Source organism: Papio anubis, chromosome 20, assembly GCF_008728515.1.
Source record: "Papio anubis isolate 15944 chromosome 20, Panubis1.0, whole genome shotgun sequence".
Taxonomy (NCBI): Eukaryota; Metazoa; Chordata; class Mammalia; order Primates; family Cercopithecidae; genus Papio; species Papio anubis.
Genome location: NC_044995.1, coordinates 42,807,112 through 42,830,403, shown reverse-complemented (window position 1 = coordinate 42,830,403; position 23,292 = coordinate 42,807,112). Strand labels below are relative to the sequence as shown.

Here is a 23,292-nt window from a genome sequence, read left to right as displayed (position 1 = left end):
TATTATTTATTTTATTATATTTATTATTTATTTCAAAATGAAAAGTTAAAAATAAAAAAATAGCACATGGTATGCCATATAGTAAGTGCTCAATAACTTGGTTGTCTTTTATTGTTAATTGTAATTGCTTGTTCCATTTCAGTCTTCCCCAATACACTGTAAACTTGGTGAGAGGAGGGACTGCATTTGACTTAATCAACATCTTATCCCCTCTGCCTAACCCAGAATAGGTGCCTGATAAATATTTGTTAAACCAAATTCCCTGGTAGCCCCCGTGCTAGGTGTTCTTACATAGAGTTGCATTTAACATTTGCAACCAATTTATGAAATATTATTGTCCCCACTTGGCAGGTGAGAAAACTGAGGTACTGAGAGGGTAAGTAAATTGCTCAAGGTCAACATGGCTGGAGAATGAGGAGGACCCTTCTCCTGTTCTTGATGAGTTCGGCGCGGAGCGGGGATGACCATGACTGCTCCAGGCTTCCTCATGCCATCTTTCCCCAGCATCTCCCAGTTATATATATAGTTTCTATAACTATAGATATAGAAATACATATAGTTATATACGGAGAAACATACATATATAACTATATACAGTTATAGATATAGAAACTCTATCTATAACCATATATATAACTATAACTATATAGAGAGACACTATATAAGTAACTATGTGTTTTATATATGGTTACTGTATGGTAACTATATATGGTTATATATAACTATATATACTTTATATATAGTTATGGCTATATAAATAGCTATATATAACATAATGTTACATTATAATCATATATTTTTATATAACATAATATATAATATATATGTTATAACATCTATCTATCATCTATCTATCTATCTATCTCTCTATCTATCTATCCATCTATCTATCTATCTATCTATCACCAAATAGAAACTTTCGAACTGGAAGATAAAGTAACTGAGATAAAAAGAATTCAATGGACGGGCAGAATGGAGCTGACAGAGAAAAGGCTTGGTGATTGTGAAAATATTCTATAAAAATTATTAAACCTGAAAGTTGGAGAGGAAAAAAAGGTTGATAAATAACAAAATGAACAGAACCTCAGGGTCTCTTGGGGCAACATCATTTCATTGGAGGTCCGAAGGGCAGAAAGAATCAGAGCAGAAAACAAAGTTGAAGATATAGTCTTAGACCATTTCCCAAATTTCTTGAAAAACAAACACTTTGAGACTCAAGAAGCTGAGAAAACTTTAAGCAGGATATAAACTCAAAGAAAACCATGCCCAGACACATAGTAATCAAACTACTGAAAATTAATGATGAAGAACAAATTTCGAAAGCACCTAGAAAAAGTGACATCATTGTTCATGGAATGACTTGCTTTATAATACACTTTACATATGTACAAGCCCAGAGGAGTTAGGCATGTCACATAAATGGTTGAATTGATTAGGGCAGAGCAGTGAGGAAGTGGAGAGTGAACATCCTGTCTACAGCATGTAAAAAGTTTGCAGTATTGTGACTCACAAAACAGGAGGCCGGAAGGCAGAATTTAAATTACAGGACACTAGGTTCTATCCAATAACTCTAGAATCACAAGGCAGGGTTAAGGGTTAGGAATGCCCAACTTCCATCTTTTTTTTTTTTTTTTTCTGAGATGGAGCCTCACTCCATTGCCCAGGATGGAGTGCAGTGGCACAATCTTGGCCACTGAGAAAATTTCCAGATGAGGCAGGAAAATTGCATGAACCCAGGAGGTAGAGGTTCCAATGAGCCAAGAGTGTGTCACTGCACTCCAGCATGGGTGACAGAGTGAGACTCCATCTCAAAAAAAAAAAAAAAATAGAAAGTTGAGAAGATACCAACCATAACTGGTCTCCAGGAATTGCTAGTGCAAAACTCCCGAGGCTGGACAGAAGTTAGGGTGCTAGAATACCACTCAAGTACCTGGGATGGTCAAAATTTAGAGAGTGGGCCAGGAGTGGTGGCTCATGCCTATAATCCCAGCACTCTGGGAGGCCAAGGTGAGCAGATCACCTGAGGTCAGGAATTCGAGACCAGCCTGGCCAACATGGTGAAACCCTGTCTCTACTAAAAATACAAAAAATTAGCCAGGCGTGGTGGCGCATGCCTATAATCCCAGCTACTTGGGAGGCTGAGGTAGGAGAATCACTTGAACCTGGGAGGCGAAGGTTGCAGTGAGCTGAGATCATGCCATTGCACTCCAGATTGGGTGACAGAACAAGCCTCCATGTAAAAAAAAAAAAAAAAAGAATAAAGAGAAAGAAAAAAGAAAAAAAATTAGAGAGTGAGAGGGAGAGTGGAACAGGCTGAGGCTGGGTGGTCAGCAGGGAACAGACCGTGCAGTGTTAAATTTCATAGAAGCCAGAGAGGAGCTTCCTACCTGTGGAGCTGGGGATGGAGGATGTGGAAATCCCTGGGGAGAATGTAGAAGTCACTGGAGCTGAGAAAAAAAGAACATGGAAAAATGATTGGGTGTCTTCCTAAAGGCATGTGGCACAGGAACTGCTAATTGGTATTTGGGCTTCTATCTTGACTCACACCAAGACCTTGATGGGTTAGGGGCTGCTCTGAGGCTGTGGCTGGGCCCGCAGGGAGGGGAATGATCAGTTTCTTTTCTGAGGAATGCACCTTGGGGAGGAAGGATCCCAAGGCCATTGGAATATCACAGCTTTGAATACTCACTGCTGGTGGCAGGGGTCTGGAACCGATGGTTATAACCTGCAGATAGGGAGGAAAGAGTAAAGAAGGACTATTATGATGGGTGAGAGGTAGGGGAGGGGAAGATGGTAGATCTAGAAATGGAAATCATGGGAAACTTTCATGATGACCCCATCTGGGCTATCCCTCAGCCAGCCAGAGGGAGGGAAAGGGTTTCCACCTTAGATGCGTGACTTCAGCTCACAAGGGAACCTCCATCGACTCAGCCCAGAGTTGCCAAAGTTGAACAAGTCATGGACATTTCATTGAGAAGAGGTGGGGCCAAGATCTTTTGTGAATAAAGGATAATGGCTACATTTTATTTGGTACTTATTTTGTGCTTTGTCCTTTGACAATAATGGTGGAGATCATCACTATTATTATTCCTGAAATAAAAATATCATAATAGCTGTCCCTATTTATGGGGAATCTAGTATGCACCAGCAATAATAATAAATACATTACAAGGGTGGAAAGACACATGTATGGATGAGTGAGCTTTCTGATCTTATTCGTATTGTCTCTACCCATAAAGATAATTTAGTTTGATTCTTATTCAAACTAGCAGCTCATTGTCATCACAAAGAAACTGCAGGGCTGGGCACAGTGGCTCATGCCTGTAATCCCAGCACTTTGGAAGACCTAGATAGGCGGATCACTTGAGGTCAGGAGTTCAAGATCATCCTGGCCAACATGGTGAAACCCCCTCTCCACTAAGAACACAAAAATTAGCGTGGCATGGCGGTGGGCGCCTGTAATCCCAGCTACTCAGGAGGCTGAGGCAGGAGAATTGCTTGAACCCAGGAGGCGGAGGTTGCAGTGAGCTGAGATCACGCCATTGCACTCCAGCCTGTGTGACAGAGAGAGACCGTGTCTCAAAAAGAAAAGAAGAGAAGAGAAGAGAAAAAGAAAGACAGAAGAAAGAAGGAAAGAGAGAAAGAAAGAGAAGGAAAGAGAAGGAAGGAAGGAAGGAAGGAAGGAAGGAAGAAGGAAGAAAGGAAAGAAAGAAAAGAAAGAAAGAAAGAGGAAAGAAAGAAAGAAAGAAAGAAAGGGAAGGATGGAAGGAAGGAAGGAAGGAAGGGAAGAAGGAAGGAAGGAAGAAAGAAAGAAAGAGAAAGAAAGAAGGAAGGAAGGAAGGATGGAGGAATGGAAATGGAGACATAGAGGCACACATGGAGTAAGAAAAGGAATTAGATAATAGAAGTTGTTGTGGAGGTTTAGGGTCAGTGGATTGTATCTCTTGAGGTTTCTGTGGAGAGATCACAAGGAAAGACGGAACCCAGGAAAGCCCTGTAATTCACATGGGTTGTTCCTGAATTATCTCATTTGATTATCGGAACAATCCCACATGGTATTTTTATTCCATTCTACAGAGAGGACATTAAAGTCTAGGGAGGTTACATGGCTTGTCCTGCATCCAACAAAACAGATATCTGTCTGTCATTCAATAGTACCACACTGTTAAGCTGTGCCCTAAATTAGTCATAATCCTATGGACACAGAACAGGATGTGTACTTGATACTACAATGAAATACTTTGTATTATCTCCTATGTCAAGGATAGAGGAGTATATATCCTCTATTTCAAATCAGATATAAAGGAAATCTCCAAGTGGATTCAGAGGGGAAATAACAAATTCAGCATTAGGTTAGATCATTAGCACAGAGGCCATTCATGCCTCATTCCTGTCCTAAGATTGGGGCTTGCTGTATTTGGATGATCCACAGTGATGTCTTGTAGTTAGGAGCCTGGAGTTTTCATGAGTCTTTCATGGTATTGCGGGATTTTAGCAAGTGTGGTGTGTTCTGAAACATGAATTAGATCCTCTTTGGCGCTCTGTGAATAATGCAAAGAAAATTTAGATTTATTTTACATTTGCTGGTTTGACTGGTTGTCTTGAAACTTCTGAGACTGGGCCAAGCGGAGCCCTATCATTTACTTAGGTTATTAGGCTTTTATCTTATTTGATCTTCACAATAATCTTAGCTGACATTTTAAAAATTAAAAAAATAATTTAAAATTTTCATTTAAAAAAAAAAATCCATTCCAAAAATAGGGGCAGGTGAGGTGGCTCCCACCTGTAATCCCAGCACTTTGGGAGGCCTTTGGGTGGGTCACTTGAGATCAGGAGTTTGAGACTAGCCTGGCCAACATGGTGAAACCCCATCTCTACAAAAATACAAAAATTACCCAGGCGTGATGGTGGGCACCTCTAGTCCCCGCCACTCGAGAGGCTGAGGCAGGAGAATCGCTCCAACCTGGGAGGTGGAGGCTGCAGTGAGACAAGATTGTACCACTGCACTCCAGACTGGGCACCAGAGAGAGACTCCATTAAAAAAAAAAAAAGAAAAAAAGAAAAAAAAAAATGAACCCTTTGGGCAAGATTAGTGAGACATAGCACATATGGCTGGGCACGGTGGCTCATGCCTATAATCCCAGCACTTTGGGAGACTGAGGTGGGTGGATCACAGGAGGTGAGGAGTTCGAGACCAGCTTGGCCAACATGGTGAAACCCCATCTCTACAAAATTACAAAAATTAGCCAGGCGTGGTGGCAGGTGCCTGTAGTCCCAGCTACTCGAGAGGCTGAGGCAGGAGAATCACTTGAACCCGGGATGTGGAGGCTGCAGTGAGCCAAGACTGTACCACTGCACTCCAGCCTGGGCACTAGAGGGAAACTCTATCAAAAATAAATAAATAAATAAACAAATAAATAAATAAATAAATAAATAAATAAATAAGGACACTGAATCCTTTTGGCAGGATTAGAGGATTAGTAAGACATAACACATATGGGCAGGCACGGAGGCGCACGCCTGTAATCCCAGCACTTTGGGAGGCTGAGGCAGGTGGATCACCTGAGGTCAGGAGTTTGAGACCAGCCTGGCCAACATGGGGAAACCCCGTCTCTACTAAAAATACAAAAAATTAGCCGGGCGTGGTGGCGGGCACCTGTAGTCCCAGCTACTCGAGAGGCTGAGGCGGGAGAATCGCATGAACCCGGGAGGCGGAGGCTGCAGTGAGCTAAGATTGTACTGCTGCACTCCAGCCTGGGCGCCAGAGGGAGACTGTCAAAAAAAAAAAAAAAAATAGGACATTGAATCCTTTGGGCAGGATTAGTGAGACATAACACATATAAGAAGTTCTGTAAATATTAGCTTTTACAGTAAATATTAGCTTTTATTGTAGGTGTTCTTGTTGGTGATGTTGCTAAGAGCATTGTTCCAGAAGCCTAGAGACGCTGCAGGACTTTCCCAGGGCCACACAGTGAGCAGCACCAGGACTTGAGATTCACCAAAACACACACTGTTAACAGCTACTTTTAAGTCACTCTCAATGACTTGTAATGAAATATAAGGCAGGTTGTCATCCAGGTATAAAGAAAATGTCTAAGGTGGTATGGTGAGGACAGAGTTAATCAAACTTTAGCTCAAATTGTTGTATTAGAAGCTCCTTGATAGGCTTTTCCATCCTGAGATGTGTGGGCTTATTCATGCTGGGTCTGCAGCGATGCTTAGAAGTTAGGGTGGTGGCCAGGTGCCGTGGCTCATGCCTGTAATCCCAGCATTATGGGAAGCCGAGGCGGGTGGATCACCAGAGGTCGGGAGTTCGAGACCAGCCTGACCAACATGGTGAAACCCTGTCTCTACTAAAAATACAAAAATTAGCCTGGCATGGTGGCGTGTGCCTGTAATCCCAGCTACTGGAGAGGCTGAGGCAGGAGGATTGCTGGAACCCGGGAGGCAGAGGTTGCAGTGAGCCAAGATCACACCACAAGACTCTGTCTTAAAAAATAAATAAATAAATAGATAAATAAATAAATAAATAAATAAAAAAGGAGAAGAAGTTAGGGTGGCTAGATTTTAGAGTCAATTTGGGGTTTGAGTCCCAATTCTATTACTTAGCTATCAAAACTTGGGCAAACAGATTCCCTGCCCTGAGCCTTATTTGTTTCTCTGGTATGTATATTTTACAGCCTGCTAAGACTTTGGGTAAGGTTAGTAAAACATAATATACATACGACGTTCAGTATCACAGGAATCCCTCAATAAATATTAACCTTTATCACAGGTGTTCCTGTTGGTATTGTTGCCAACGGCATTGTTGCAAAGGGCTTTATTGCTAAACACATTAGTCAGAGTTTTTTGGTTTGTTTTGCAAGTGGAGTGTATAGTTCCAGCTGACCTTTGGAGAAAGTAAAGGGCCACCAGCTGCTATAAAGAAGAGAAAGACGAAGATGAGTGACTGTATTGGGAACCTGTTGCCTGTTGGGGAAGAATTATGTCCAGTCACCACAATGAGCCTGGCTTTTCCCTTCCTTCCTTGATTCTGCATGCTCCCAGTGGGCCTCTGAATGGTCATGGGGATGAGAAGGCTGTGGAGGGAATCTTTATTTCCACTTGAAAGAAGCTTCCTCTTTTTTGAGATGGAGTCCTGCTCTGTTGCCAGGCTGGAGTGCAGTGGCGTGATCTTGGTTCACTGCAACCTCCGCCTCCCAGGTTCAAGCAGTTTTCCTGCCTCAGCCTACTGAATAGCTGGGATTACAGGCACACGCCACCACACCCAGCTAAATTTTGTATTTTGAGTAGACACGGAGTTTCACCATGTTGGCCAGGCTGGTCTTGATCTCTTGACCTTGTGATCTGCCCGCCTCGGCATCTCAAAGTGCTGACGTGAGCCAGCGTGAGCCACCGTGCCCGACTGAAAGCTTCTTTTTAAGTGTGTTGAGTGGAGAGAAAACAGACCCCCCCACCCTGGAAATTCTAGGTTGGCCCAGAACTTTGAACATAGGTAGAGGACTTGTACTACAGGGAGACCCATTTGGGGAGCAGGAGGAGCCTCCCCAACTGTAGCCCAAGTTACTCACCATTGTCAATAGCTACTCACCATTGACATAGAGGCTGTTCCTGTTAAGAGTGTAGAGTCCCAGCAGGGTGACACCGTGAGTCAACTGGCTCAGCTCCCAGTACAGCTGCTCTCTGTCCAGCTCATAGCTGGTGGGATCTGAGCGGTAGGTGCAGATGGCATCCACTCTGGTGCTTGTCCCATCCTTTTCAGCCCTAGGGAGGGACATGGGAATACAGACATACAGAGATACTTGACAGCTGGTACTCTGAACAGCTCCTTTCTCCAGTGGTGCCCCTTGGTCGTTTTTGTTGTTGTTGTTGTTATTTAGTTTTCCTTTCATAATCATAAACTTAACTCTGCAATCCAGCTAGACGTGGAAGAATATAAGGAAAATATGAAACCCAAAGAACAGCAGTGAGAGCACAGAGATTACAGGATAGTGTGAGCAAATGGGGTGGAGGGTGCTCCTAAGCTAAGCTACAGAACGAATGGTCTGGCGGTGAAGATAATACACAAGTCAAATTGATTAGTCATCACAGTCTGAAATGGTGATCTTTTTGCTCGTCTTGACTTTTCTTTTTTTTTTTTTTTTTTTTTTTGAGACAGAGTTTCACTCTTGTCGCCCAGGCTGGAGTGCAATGATGCAATCTTGGCTCACTGCAACCTCCACCTCGTGGGTTCAAGCGATTCTCCTGCCTCAGCCTCCAGAGTGACTGGGATTACAGGTGCCTACCACTGTGCCCGGCTAATTTTTGTATTTTTAGTAGAGATGGGGTTTTGCCATGTTGGCCAGGCTGGTCTTGAACCCCTGACTTCAGGTGATTGGCCCACCTTAGCCTCCCAAAGTGCTAGAATTCCAGGCATAAGCCACCATGCCTCGCCTTAATTATACATTTTAAAATAACTAAAAAAGTGCCAGGTGCAGTGGCTCACACCTGTAATCCCAGCACTTTGGGAGGCCAAGGCAGGTGGATCACTTATGCTGAGGAGTTCGAGACCAGCCTGGCCAAAATGGTGAAACCCTGTCTCTACTAAAAATACAAAAATTAGCCGGGTGTGGTGGTGGATAGTCCCAGCTACTCAGGAGGCTGAGGTGAGGTGGGAGAATCACTTGAACCCAGGAGGCAGAGGTTGCGGTGAGCTGAGGTCACGCCACTATACCCCAGCCTGAGTGACAGAGCGAGATTCCATCTCAAAAATTAAAATTTAAATTTAAAAAATTACTGAAAAAAAACTCCAGTACTTAATAGCACAGCAGGGTGACTATAGGCAATAATAATTTAATTGTGTTTTTTAAAATAACTAAAAAAGTATAACTGGATTGTTTGTAACACAAAGAATAGATGCTGGATGGGATGAATGCTCCACTCTCCCTGAAGTGATGGTCACACGTTGCATGCCTGCGTCAAAACATCTATGTACCCCATAAATACCCACCTACTGTGTACCCACAAAAATTAAAAATTAAAAAACAAAATATTATTAGTGTCAAATAGCTAGAAGGAGGATACTGAATGGTCCCAACGCAACGAAGTGATCAATGTTTGAGATAATAGATGTGTTAATTACCTTGATCTGATCACTATATACCACAGGTATTAAGACTATAAATATGTACAGTCAATATATACCAATTAAAAAGTAAAATAAAAGGTAAATCTACGCAACATTAAAAGAAAAAGATTTGCAAACAACGCCCCTTTTTTTAAATGGGTTTTTTTTGGTGGAGGGGGGTGGAATATGGCTATTATACCTAAAAATATGTTCTCTATGTTAACATGTAGTAGATTTATTATTTTTAGTGAATGAATGAATACATATTTGTACTATTTCTTAGTTTTAATTTTTTTTTTTTTTTTGAGCAAGGTCAGGCTCTGCTGCCCGGGCTGGAGTGCAGTGGTGCAATCTTGGCTCACTTTAACCTCTGCCTCCAGGCTCAAGCATCCTCCCACCTCAGCCTCCCAAGTAGCTGGGATCACAGGCAGATGCCACCACACCCAGCTAAGTTTTGTATTTTTTGTAGAGACTGAGTCTCACTTGCTCGTCTGGGCTGGTCGCAAACTCCTGAGCTCAAGCCTTCTGCCTGCCTCAGCCTCCCAAAGTGCTGGGATTACAGGTGTGAGCCACTGTGCCTGGGCTAGTTTTAATTTTGAATACAGTAAATATTGTTATACAAGCCCAAAGGCTCTTTGGAGTTCTGAATACTTTTTTTTTTTTTTTCAGACAGAGTATCACTCTGTCCCCCAGGCTGGAGTGCGGTGGCGCGAACTCAGCTCACTGTAACCTACGCCCCCCCAGGTTCTTGCAATTCTTGTGCCTCAGCCTCCCGAGTAGCTGGGATTACAGGCATGCGCCACCACGCCCAGCTAATTTTTGTATTTTTAGTAGAGACGGGGTTTCGCTGTGTTGACCAGGATGTTCTCGAACTCTTGACTTCAGGTTATCCACCTGCCTCAGCCTCCCAAAATGCTGGGATTACAGGCGTGAGCCACTACGCCCGGCTATGAGTACTTTTTAAGAATGCAAAAGGAGGAGAGAATGGGATAATGCTGGCCAAAGGGTACAAAGTTTAAACTATAAGGTGAATAAGTTCTGAAGACCTAATGTATAGCATGATTACGAAGGTTAACAATGCTGTATTGTATACTTGAAATTAGCAGAGAGGATTGATCTTAAATTAAATCTTCTCAACACACACACATGCGCGCACAAATGGTAACTCTGGAGAGGTGCTGGATGTGCAAATTAGCTGCATTCTGGTGACCACTTCACCAGGTTCACACATGTCAAGACATCTAGTTGTACACCTTACATATACACAATGTTTACATGTCAATGATATGTCAACGAAGTGGAATGCAAAAGGTTGTTGAATCCAGTGAGCTTGAGAACTGCTGGTGTCAAGGTTACAAGTAAACATTCTAGAACCAGAATCCTTGGGCTTAAAGCTAGGCTCCTCTTAAGCAAGGAACTTGATTATTCTGAGCTTCAGTTTTCTCATCCACAAGATGGGATAAAAATAATGTGGTTGTGAGGATAAAATAAATGAAAACACGTAAACCACTTAGATTGCTGGTGGCATGTCGTAAGAACAATGTTATGACATTCCCTGATCCTATGGAGAGATGGGGGCGGGTGGGGTCAGGGGAGCTCAGCTGAGGACAGTTTTGATTTCTTTTCATGGGGCTATGTGAGTAGAAGACCCACCCCTCTGGCAGGGGATCTGAGTTGACTGAATGGAGGACCTCACAGAGAGGCTGCAGGGTTGTAAGGTGTAAGGAAAGGGTACTGAATCTGCTGTGCCCCGAGAACACTGAGGGGACACAAGCAGAGAGGAAAAGACAGGTCATTAAAACCTAAATGACGTGTTGATAGGTGCAGCAAACCACCATGGCACATGTATACCTATGTAACAAACCTGCACGTTCTGCACATGTATCGTAGAACTTAAAGTAAAATTAAAAAAAAAAAAAAGATAATGGATTTTTCCCTTTGATTCAGTAAGACTGACTTTGGCAAAGTGCCTATCTCTTTCCAGGGAGCAAACTGCAGAGCTGTGGTGTCCGGAGCTTGACCCTAATGTGGTAGAGATGGGCTGGGGCCAGGAAGCTGTCAGGGATTCTGGGGATACCTTTGGCAAAGATGCTACACCAATTGCTGCTATGAGTCCTAATTAAATGAGCATTCACAATGGTCCAGGCACTCTGCTAAGTGATTAAGAGTAAGAGACTGTTGGGAGGCTGGGGCAGGAGAATCGCTTGAACCTGGGAGGCGGAGGTTGCTGTGAGCTAAGATCATGCCACTGTACTCCAGTCTGGGTGACAGAGTGAGACTCCATTTCAAAAAAAAAAACAGAGAGAAAAGAGCAAGGGACTGTTACTATCACCAATAGAATAAGAAACTGTTATTATCATCAAGAGTAAGAGAATGTTGTCATCACCATTTTATAAATAATATGATTGAGGAACAGAGAGGCTGTGCGTCTTGCCCAGGGTCACACAGCTAGCAAATTGTAGAGCCGGTGTTCAAACCGAGGCACTTTGGGTCTATTATGCTATACTGCCTCTCAGCAAAAGCCCAAGTCGCTGTGGCTGCTGGGGGTGTGGGAGGCAAAGAAAGGACTGAATCGGGGTTGCTGTAGGTGCCGTGAAGGGGGGTCTCACCTGAGCGAGGTCAGCCTGCAGCCAGCATAGAGGGAACCAATACTGCTGTTCTGGAACAAGGGCTCGAGCTGGGAAGGAATGAGAGAGAGATGAGGAGGAGGAGGGGCCGAGACATTGGAGGAGTGGGCATTGGCTGGGGGGCTCTTACCAGCTGCTGCAGGGCCCTCTCGGTGGCATTGAATATTTCAGAGCCCAGGCGCCCCATGTCCTTCGTGTACTGCAAGTTGGTGATGGTGAAGTTGACAGTCAAAGGCATCAACAAAGGCATGCCAGCTGCAGAAAGGGAGGGTAAGAAGAGACCAGTCCTAAGTCAGACCCTGGGCAGTGGGGCGTGGGAGGAAAGGCTCCGAGGACACATTTTAACTCCAGCATCCAGCTGGGGTCCAGCCTGGTCCATCCTACTTGAAATACCTTATGTAGCAGTCACTGTCTGAGACCTTCCTATGTGGGGTGACCAGTGATTCCAGTTTGCTCGGGCTGTACGGGCTGAGACGGCCAGGCGCGGTGGCTCACGCCTGCAATCCCAGCACTTTGGGAGGCCAAGGGTGGATCATGAGGTCAAGAGATGGAGACCATCCTGGCCAACATGGTGAAACCCTGTCTCTACTGAAAATACAAAAATTAGCTGGGTGTGGTGGCACACACCTTGTAGTCCCAGCTACTCGGGAGGCTGAGGCAGGAGAATCCCTTGAACAGGGAGGCGGGGGTTGCAGTGAGCCAAGATTGCACTACTGCACTCCAGCTTGGTGACAGAGCGGGATTCCGTCTCAAAAAAATAAAAAAAGAAAAGAAAAGAAAAGTGAGACAGGGCTGAGTGCAGTGACTTATGCCTGTGATCCCAGCACTTTGAGTGGCCGAGGAGGGTGGATCACCTGAGGTCAGGAGTTCGAGAGCAGCCTGCCCAACATAGTGAAACCCTGTCTCTACTAAAAACACAAAATTTAGCCAGGCATGGTGGTGTGCACCTGTAGTCCCAGCTACTCAGGAGTCTGATGCAGGAGAATTGCTTGAACCCAGGAGACAGAGGTTCAGAGGTTGCAGTGAGCCAAGATTGCACCACTGCACTAGGGAAAATGGGGAATGGGAAATTATTCCTTCAGTCCTGTTTGGGGTGACAAAAAAAAAAGTTTTGAAAATAGATATTGGTGAGGGTTGCACAACAATGTGAATATATTAGTACTGCTGAATTGTACATTTAAAATGTTTAGAATGGAAAATTTTATAGTATTTATATTTTACCACAATAAAAAGTTATTCTTACTTGCTCTTGAGGTCACACTCTCAGAGACCAAGGTGGACATCCCAGGTGTGGTCAGAGGAGCAAAGGAGCTTCCAGCCAGTGTATTGAAGGTGGTTGTGGTCTTGGCCACAGTGGGACTGGAACCTGTGGCAGCTAAATTAGTGGTTTCAACCACCGTAGTTCTCAAGATAGTGGTTGGACTCACTCCTTCTCTATGACTGGGTTTAGGTGGTGTTGGCGTCTCTGATGGTATCAAGGTCATAGGGGTGCCTGTGACAGTCCCGGAAAATTCTGGGGGTCCAGCTGAAGTTACAGATGGTGAGGTTTTTGTGTTCCAGGAGGTCACAGTTTGGGGCTTACCAGTTGTTATGGAGGCACTGGGAAGCCCAGAGACAGCAGGGGAAACAGTCAGAGTTAGAGTACCGGTGCTGGTCTCTACTGAAGAGCTGGTGGCTAGTGAGCCTGTAGTCTCTAATAAACCAAGGGAAAGAGTTGAAGTTGGAATCATTGTGCTGGTTTCTGTCCCTGGATGGGTGGAAAGTGAGGCTGTTTTTGCAGAAACACCAGGTGAAGCAGTTGGATTTAGATCAACTCTGCCAGTTCCAGTTACAAGTAGGGTGAAGAGAGAGGATGTTGTCTGAGTTGAGAGAGCTGTGCTAGTCTCTGTGCCAGGTCTAATGGAGAGTGAGGCTGTGGTCCCTGATACTTGAGGAAACACAGTTGAAGCAGGAAACGTTGTACTTGTCTCTGTGCTGGGATGGGTGATCAATAAGGCTGTGGTCTCTGGCATAACAGGAGAATGAGTCAAAGTTGGAATAGTTGTACTAGTTGCTGCCCCAGAACTAGTGATCTGTGAAGTCACCATCTCTGGTGCACCAGGTGAGATTGTTGTCAGCACAGCTGAACTGACTTCTGTCCCAGGACTGGTGGCCATTAAAGGTGTGGCATCTGGTCTACTATGGGAAAAACTGGGGGTTGTTCTCAAAACAGGTGTGCTGACCTGTGCAGGATGAGTGACCCAGGAAGCTGTTGTACCTGGCTCACTAGAGGGAACAGTCCGAATTGGAACAGTGAAGCCAGTCTGTGTCCCAGGATGGGCAGCCAATGAGGCTGTGGTCTCTGGTTCACCAAGAGAAGGAGTCAAAGTTGGAACAGCTGTACTAGTGTCTGTTGCAGAACTAGTGACCTGTGACGTCACTACCTCTGGTATACTGGATGGGATGGTTGTAATTGGAACAGCTGACCTGGCGTCTACTCCAGGACTGGTGACCATTGAGGGTGTACTGTCTGATCCCCTATGGGAAAAGTTGGGAATTGTCCTAGAAACCTTTGTGCTGGTCTCTGCAGGATGAGTGAGCCATGTGGCTGTAGTCACTGGTTCATATGGGGTCTTACTCAATGTTGGGAAGGTTGTACTGGTGTCTGTCCCAGAACTAGGGACCAGTGAGGTCACCAGATCTGACATATCAGGTGAGATAGTTGTCGTTGAAACAGCTGAACTGGCTTCTGGCCCAGGACTGGTGATGGCTACTGGGAGTGTGGTGTCTGACTCACTATGGGAAAACTTGGGGGTTGTCCTGGAAGCCATTGTGTTGGTCTCTGCAGGATGAATGTGCTGTGTGGCTGTTGTCTCTGGTTCATATGGGGTCTCCGTCAGTGTTCGGAAAGTTGTAGTGCTGTCTGTCCCAGAACTAGTGACCAGTGAGGTCAGCATCTTTGATGCACCAGGGGAGACAGTCAGAGTTGGAATGGCTGAACTTGTGTGTGTCTCAGAATAGGTGATAAATGAGGTTGTGGTCTCTTGTTCATCAGGAGAAAGAGTCAGAGCTGGAATAGTTATACCGGTGTCTGTCCCAGAACTAGTGACCTGTGAGGTCACCATATCTGGTACATCAGATGAGGCAGTTATTGTTGGAAAAGCTGAACTGGCTTCTGCCCCGGGACTGGTGGCTATTGAGGGTGTGGTGTCTGGTTCACTATGAGAAAAATTAAGGGTTGTCCTGGGAACTGTTGTGCTGGTGACTGCAGGATGAGTAACCCATGAGGCTGTTGCCTCTGATTCATGTGGGGACTCAGGCACTGTTGGAAAAGTTGCACTGATGTCTGTCCCAGAGCTAGTGACCAGGGAAGTCAGCACACCTGGTATACCAGGTGAAATAGTTGTTGAAATGGCTGAGCTGGATTCTGCCTCAGGACTGGTGACTGTGGAAGGCATAGTGTCTGATTCACTATGGGAAAAGCTTGAGGTTGTCCTGGGAACAGTTGAGCTACTCTCTGCAGGATGGGTGACAAATGAGATTTTTGTAAATGGCTCCCCAGTGGAGACAGTCAAAGTTGGAACAACAGAGTTTGTTTCTGTCCCGAAATGAGTGATCCATGAGGCTGTGGTCTCTGGTTGACCTGAGACAACAGTTAGATTTGGAAATGCACTGGTCTCTGACCCAGAACTAGGGACCAGTGAAGTCACCAGCCCTTGTACAGTAGGGGAGACAGCTAAAGTTGGAATGGCTGAAATTGTCTTTGCCTCAGAATGAGTGACTAATGAAGTTGTGGTCTCTGGTTCACTAGAAGAAATAGCCAGAGTTGGAATAGTTGTACTGGCTACTGCACTAGAACTAGTGACCAGAGAGGTCACCACTCCTGGTACCTCAGGTAAAACAGTTGGAACAGTTGAGCTGGCTTCTGCCCTTTCTGTCCTATGACTGGTGGCCATTGAAGGTGTGGTCTCTGGTTCATCAGGAGAAAGAGTCAGAGTTGGAATAGTTGTACTGGTCACTGCCCTAGAACTAGTGACCAAAGGGGTCACCACTCCTGGTACCTCAGGTGAAACAGTTGGAGTTGGAACAGCAGAGCTTGCTTCTGCCCCTTCTGCCCTATGACTGGTGGCCGTTGAAGGTGTGGTCTCTAGTTCACCAGGAGAAAGAGTCAGAATTGGAATAGTTGTACCTGTCACTGCCCTAGAACTAGTGACCAAAGGGGTCACCACTTCTGGTACCCCAGGTGAAACAGTTGGAATTGGAACAGCAGAGCTGGCTTCTGCCTTTTGACTGGTGGCCATTAAAGGTGTGGTCTCTGGTTCACCAGGAGAAAGAGTCAGAGTTGGAATAGTTGTACTGGTCACTGCCCTAGAACTAGTGACCAGAGAGGTCACCACTCCTGGTACCCCAGGTGAAACAGTTGGAACAGCTGAGCTGGCTTCTGCCTCATGACTGGTGGCCGTTGAAGGTGTGGTCTCTGGTTCACCAGGAGAAAGAGTCAGAGTTGGAATAGTTGTACTGGTCACTGCCCTAGAACTAGTGACCAGAGAGGTCACCACTCCTGGTACCCCAGGTGAAACAGTTGAACAGCTGAGCTGGCTTCTGCCTCATGACTGGTGGCCGCTGAAGGCGGCCCTGGTTCACCAGAGAAAGAGTCAGAGTTGGAATGGTTGTACTGGTCACTGCCCTAGAACTAGTGACCAGAGAGGTCACCCCTCCTGGTACCCCAGGTGAAACAGTTGGAGTTGGAACAGCAGAGCTGGCTTCTGCCCCTTCTGCCCTATAACTGGTGGCCATTGAAGGTGTGGTCTCTGGTTCACCAGAAAAAGAGTCAGAATTGGAATAGTTGTACTGGTCACTGACTTAGAACTAGTGACCAGAAAGGTCACCACTCCTGGTACCCCAGGTGAAACAGTTGGAACAGCTGAGCTGGCTTCTGCCTCATGACTGGTGGCCATTGAAGGTGTGGTCTCTGGTTCACCAGCAAAAAGAGTCAGAATTGGAATAGTTGTACCTGTCACTGTCATAGAACTAGTGACCACAGGGGTCACCACTCCTGGTACTCCAGGTGAAACAGTTGGAGTTGGGACAGCTGAACTGGATTGTGCCCCATGACTGGTGGCTATTGAAGGGATGGTGTCTGATTTACTATGGAAAAAAATGGAAGTTGTCCAGGGAACTGTTGGGCTGGTCTGTGTAGGATGCGTGACCAATGAATCTGTGGTAGCTGGTTCACCAGGGGAGCTTGTCAGAGCTGGATTAGTTGTACTTGTCTCTGCCGCCAAACTGGTGACCATTGAGGTCACCATCCGTGATACACCAGGCGAGATAGTTGAAGTTGGAATGGCCGAACTTGTCTGTGCTTCAGGATGGGTGACTAATGAGCCTGTGGTCTTTGGTTCACCAGAAGAAAGAGTTAAAGTTGGAATAGTCATATTTCGGTCTGTTCCAGAACTAGTGACCTGTGAGGTCACCAGATCTGCTGCACCAGGTGAGACAGTCATAGTTGGAATAGCTGAACTGGTTTCTGCCCCAGGACTGGTGGCCACTGAAGGTGTGGCATCTGATTCACGATGGGAAAAATTGGGGATTGTTCTGGGAGTGGTTGAGCTGGTCTCTGCAGGATGAGTGAGCCATGTGGTTCTTGTCTGTGTTTCATGTGGGGACTTAGTCAGTGTTGGGAACGTTGTACTAGCATCTGTCCCAGAAATAGTGACCAGTGGGGTCAGTGCATCTGGTTCACTGGGTGAGATATTTGTTGGAATGGCTGAGCTGACTTCTGCCCCATGACTGGTGGCTGTGGAAGATACAGTGTGTGATTCACTATGGGAAAAACTGGGGGTTGTCTTGGAAACAGTTGGGATGGTCTCTGCAGGATGGATAACCCATGAAGCTGTTGTATCTGGCTCACTAGAAGAAACATCTAGAGTTTGAATAGCTGGACTTGTCTCTGCCTCAGAACTAGGGACCAGTGAGGCTGTGGTGTTTGATTCTCTATTGAAAACAGATGGGGTTGTCCTGGGAAGAGCTGTGCTGGTTTCTGCTCCCAGGCTGGTAGCCAGTGAGGATGTCATTTCTGGAACATAAGGGGAAACATATGGGGTTGTGATCGTCATTTCTGTGGTGCTTGTGCTGGCCATTTGCACTGATGCATTGAGGGGAGTCAGTGTTCCCAAAGTGGAAGTATAGACACTGGTGGTCAAGATGGCTCTGGAAGTGGTCTTCGGAGCTGTGGTGGTGGTCTTCAGAGCTGTGGTGGTGGTCTCCATTCTTTTTGTCCCTCCCGTGTGTAGTCCTGTGAATTGGGGAATGGGCACACAATTTGAACAAAATGATTTCACTTACTGGACTAGCAATAGCTTATTTATTCTCCACATGAGGAAAGGGAGAGAAATGTTTCTCAGTTACTAGGATGTGCCTGGGATGCTCCTGGAATGGGAAAAGAGACTGTGATTGCTATTCCCCTATCTTACCTTCGTCGGTAACTTGGTTGTATCTTCTATAACTCCTCTGTGAATTCTTGACCGCAGTAATCTATTCCCTCTTCCCATGTGTTTTCTGCACTGTCAGCCTCTGAGCCTTGCTCAAGCTCTTCTCTCTGCCTGAAGTGCCCACTTCTCATCGGATTCCTTAAGTTCTGCCATTCTTGTGTGCCAAGCCCACATCCACCTTTACAAATTCATGCCAGAACTCATCTTTGTTTCTCAATATTTCCTTATCACACTGTCTGAATCTGCATTGTGCCATCCTTCCCAGTCTCATTTGTAACAGCTATTCACGTCTGACTGTTTGGCATAAGGTAAGGGCTCAACTAATATTTGTTGAATGGTTGAATGAATGAATATGTGGATGGATGTATACTTAAGTGGATCTCCTCTGACTTGAGAGAGATTAAGTATTGTGCATTGTGTGTTTGAGAGCTTGGGTTCTGGAATAAGATAGCCCTGCCTGGGAATCTGGCTCTTTCTCTAAAGAGATGGATGGCTCTTTAAGTTAAAAAATATTGCTCGACCTCCACTTTTCCATCTATAAAGTGGGGATAAGTACAATGGCCATCTCAAAATGTTGGTACAAAGGCACCAAGCACAGTGCCTCCTGGGTCACAATAAGACATTACTACTATTACCATGACTATGACCTGCTATTGCTACTGTTATTACTATCACTTCTCCACCTACCATTACTGCTGTTATTGCTACTGCTACTACTACCTATTGCTATGGTTATTACTATGATTACTACTACTTACTACTACTGCTGCTACTACTATTGTTACTACTAGTATTATTTACTATTGCTACTGTTACTATTACCACTGCTACTACTACTACTGTTACTACTACCACCACTCTACCTACCATTACTGCTATTACTACTGTTACCACAACTATTACTACCTATCACTATGGTTATTACTATGGTTACTGCTACTTACTATTACTACTGCTGCTGCTATTACTATTGTTACTACTGCTATCACTTAATATTACTACTCTACCTACAGTAGAGTAACAGCAGTAATGGTAGTGCTCTACCTGCCATTACTGCTGTTATTACTATTGTTACTACTACTACTACTACGTATTGCTATGGTTATTACTATGGTAATTACTATGGTTACTACTGTTACTACTATTGTTGCTACCACTATTACTTATGATTTCTACTGTCATGATTACCACTGCTACTACCTACTACTACTACTGTTACTACTCAACTCTACCTACCATTACTGCTATTATCACTACTATTAGTACTAGTATTACTGCTTATTGCTATGGTTATTACTAGAGTTACTACTACTTACTAGTGTTATTGCTGCTATTGTTACTATCACTACTACTTACCATTACTACTGTCACTACTAATAATTCTACTACAAAATAAACATTTGCTAAATAGAATTCTCCACCAACCACACTAGACACTACCAGAGCTGGCCAAGGTGACTGGGATACCTCTGAAGAAGATTCCAGTAGCATTGATGAGACAGCAGCTGCTGACCAGGCTTTAGAAAATGGTTCCTATGGAAGAGGAAGAACTCCCTGGAGACTTCTCTATAAAGCCCACAAAGCCTACTGGAGTTTGGTAGAGAAAGGGACTAAAATGAAGGGGATTTTGACTCTGATTGTGGAGCAATGTCCCTGTGTTGCTGGATATACTCTAAAAACAATACGTCTGAGAATGCACACTCTAAAGTGCTTCATGTGTATTTAACAATGATGGTGATAATGATGGTGATTATGTTGATGGGAAGGAGGAGGAGGAGCAATTGCAAAGCACTTGACATGCACTGTCTCTTTGATCCTCATAAGAACATTAAATGGCACATTTTGGCTGGGCACGGTGGCTCACGCCTGCAATCCCAGCAATTTGGGAGGATGAGGTGGGCAGATCACCTGAGGTCAGGAGTTCTAGACCAGCCTGGTCAACATGGTGAAACCCCATCTCTACTAAAAATACAAAAATTAGCTGGGTGCAGTGGCATGCATCTGTAATCCCAGCTACTTGGGAGGCTGAGGCAGGAGAATGGCTCGAACTCGGGAGATGGAGGTTGCTGGGAGCCGAGATTGCACCTCTGCACTCTAGCTTGGGTGACAGAGCAAGACTCCGCCTCAAAAAATAAAATAAAATAAAATAAAATAAAATAAAATAAAATAAAATAAAATGCACATTCTATAATTCTTGTCATTTTACAGGAGAGAAAGAGAAATCCAGAGACCACAATTTACCAAGGTCACACACAGCTATTGACAGGGTGACAACTGGAACATCATTGTATCTAAATGCTAAACCCATATTATTAACCACTGCATTATATTAATTCCCTAAAGCAACTTCTGGATCTTGTGGGGACCAGAATGGAAAGAGAATGAAGTGAGGTGAAAACGCCCACCTAGTAAGATGGATCTTAGGACACATTCTCCAGTTCAGTGGTTCTCAACCAGGGGCAGTTTTGCTTCCAGGGGACACTTAACAATGTCTGGAGATATTTTTGGTTGTCACAACTGTGTGTGGACGAATGGTATGGCATCGAGAACAGAGGCCAGAGACGCTGGCAAACATCCTACAATGCACAGCACAGCTCCCCACCGCAAAGAAGTATCTGCCCCAAATGACAACAGTGTCAAGGTTGAGAAACCCAGATTTTAATTTATTTATGTATTTCATATTACTGCCTTTTAAAGTGAAAATTTTATTTCAGACTTTATTCAAAACAGAAGAAGGAATTACTAAATATTGTGACAAAACATGTAACAGTGATGCCATAAACCATCTTACATTTATATCATGTTTTTATTCCCCCATTGTAGTTACATATTGTAATTTAGCTCTCCAGTGATGACAAACATAAATAACCCAGGAGCTCACCCATCTTCTTTATTTAAGTGAAAGTTTAAAAAAAAGTACAGTTCCAAATTTTTCATCATGGGAGATATAATCCTAGATATTTTTTTAAAGTTTCTCTTACAAGAGAGTTGTGTCTGTTTTTCAACCAGGGCATACATAAAGGCTGTTAATTTATACTTCTTTTTCCTGCATTTGCTAGAACTATTGGGATGTATTTTCAGATATTTTACATATATATGTAATATATATATAATTATACATATATATGTATTATTTATTTATTTATTTATTTATTTTTGAGACAGAGTCATGCTCTGTCACCCAGGCTGGAGTGCAGTGGCACGATCTCAGCTCACTGCAGCCTCCACCTCCTGGGTTCAAGCAATTCTCTTGCCTCAGCCTCCCGAGTAGCTGTGATTACAGGTGTGTGCCACCATGCCCGGCTAATTTTTATATTTTCAGTAGTTCACCATGTTGGTCAGACTGGTCTCGAATTTTTGACCTCAGGTGATCCACCTGCCTCAGCCTCCCAAAGTGTTGGGATTAAGGTGTGAGCCACTGTGCCTGGCTCATAGTAAGTTTTTAATGAGCATTTAAAAAATTTAGTTAATAAGGACAAATTTGTGAATATTTGATGTTGGACAAAGCTACTCAACATGCCATGAGAAGAAAGAGAAGTGGTAACATCTACCTGGTAACCATTAGACAAAGACCCAGTTCAGACAGGGAAACCTATGACAACCACACACAATTCTCTCATGGGGAGGGGGGAGGGGAGGGATTGCATTGGGAGTTATACCTGATGTAAATGACGAGTTGATGGGTGCTGACGAGTTGATGGGTGCAGCACACCAACATGGCACAAGTTTACATATGTAACAAACCTGCACGATATGCACGTGTACCCTAGAACTTAAAGTATAATTAAAAAAAAAAAAAAGAATACAAGCATTTTGTCTCTCTAGAGGAGGAAATATGGTCACAAGTGGCATTATTGGGAGGTAAGCAAAGTTAAACTTACCTTTAGGACTGGCAGGCAATGTGGATGTCTGAGGACCTTTGACTGGTCTTATGGTACCTCTGTGTGCTGCTTCACTGGGTATTTTTGTGATGTGCTCCATAATGCCATCAGTTCCTGAAGATGAAAGTGGGGAGGAAAACTGGGGTAACTCATCTCATTCAGAAGAAGAGCACTGTCTAAATGAATCCACTTCATTGGCCACAAAAACTCCTCAAGTCCATTAGTATGAACTGGAGCTGGGACTGTGTGCCGTAAGTGGCCACACCAGTCCATAGATCCATTCACCTACCCATAGATTTGTCCATCCTTCCCTTCATTCATCCCTAGATCTGATCATCTATTCTTCCATTTTTTCATCCTTTTATTCCTTCCTCCTACCACCCATTCTTCCTTTCGTCTTTCCTCCCTTTTTTCCTTTCTCTTGCTTTTTAAATTTTTAATTAAAAAGTTTGTACTTCAATAGCTTTGAGGGTACAAGTGGTTTTTGCTTCTATGGATGAATCATATAGTGGTGAAGTGTGAGATTTTAGTGCACCCTCCTTTCTTCTTTCCACCCATCTTTTCTTGAATCTTTACTTCATTTCATCCTTCCACCCTTCTTGCCTTCAACCTGTATTCCCTTCAATCCTGTCTTCCATCACCTTTCTTTCTTTTCATCCTTCCTTCTGTGCATCTATCCTTCCTCCTCATCTTTCCTTCCTTTCATTCATCCATCTCTCCATTCTTCCTTTTATCCATCCAACTACACTTCTACCTTCTCACCATGCCATTCATCCCTTCCTTACTGAACACCCATGACTCAACTACTGAGTCACATAGTAACATGTGAGTCAACAGCCACCAATGTGTCTAAATTTAGTGTGAATTACAAAACTAATATGAAGAAGGAGAAGGAACAAATCATTCTCCTGGAGATATTGCTCAGTGAGGCAGAAACTCGAGTCGTTGGAGGGCCTCTTTGGATTTGTGTCCAGAACAAAAGTTAGTGCCAAGCTCAACCCTTTCAGAGGAATGGAATCCCCAAGAGGTTCCTTCCTTTATCTACTGACCTCTTGGAAGTAGTGTTTCCTCCTTCTAGGCTCTGGGTTCCTCCTACCTTCTTAGGTACTTTGTTCCCTCAATTTTCATTAACTTGCCTTTTCCTTTCACGTATCCCTTTTGTCTCTTGCTCAACTCAAAGGCAGAAATCCTCCCTTGTATCTATGTAG

General features: G+C 44.3%; 1 protein-coding gene across 1 annotated transcript in view; it reads right to left on the bottom strand.

Moving 5' to 3' along the window:
• Window positions 1-23,292, bottom strand: part of MUC16 (mucin 16, cell surface associated) — a 139,621-nt gene that overhangs the window by 80,128 nt on the left and 36,201 nt on the right. Inside the window, exons 4-11 of the mRNA XM_031659988.1 lie at window positions 22,085-22,198; window positions 16,626-18,007; window positions 12,977-16,307; window positions 11,864-11,988; window positions 11,716-11,783; window positions 7,592-7,764; window positions 2,690-2,725; window positions 2,388-2,447 (exon numbers count right to left, since the gene is read on the bottom strand). Coding sequence (XP_031515848.1) covers window positions 2,388-2,447; window positions 2,690-2,725; window positions 7,592-7,764; window positions 11,716-11,783; window positions 11,864-11,988; window positions 12,977-16,307; window positions 16,626-18,007; window positions 22,085-22,198 — 5,289 coding nt within the window. The remainder of the gene's footprint in view (window positions 1-2,387; window positions 2,448-2,689; window positions 2,726-7,591; window positions 7,765-11,715; window positions 11,784-11,863; window positions 11,989-12,976; window positions 16,308-16,625; window positions 18,008-22,084; window positions 22,199-23,292) is intronic.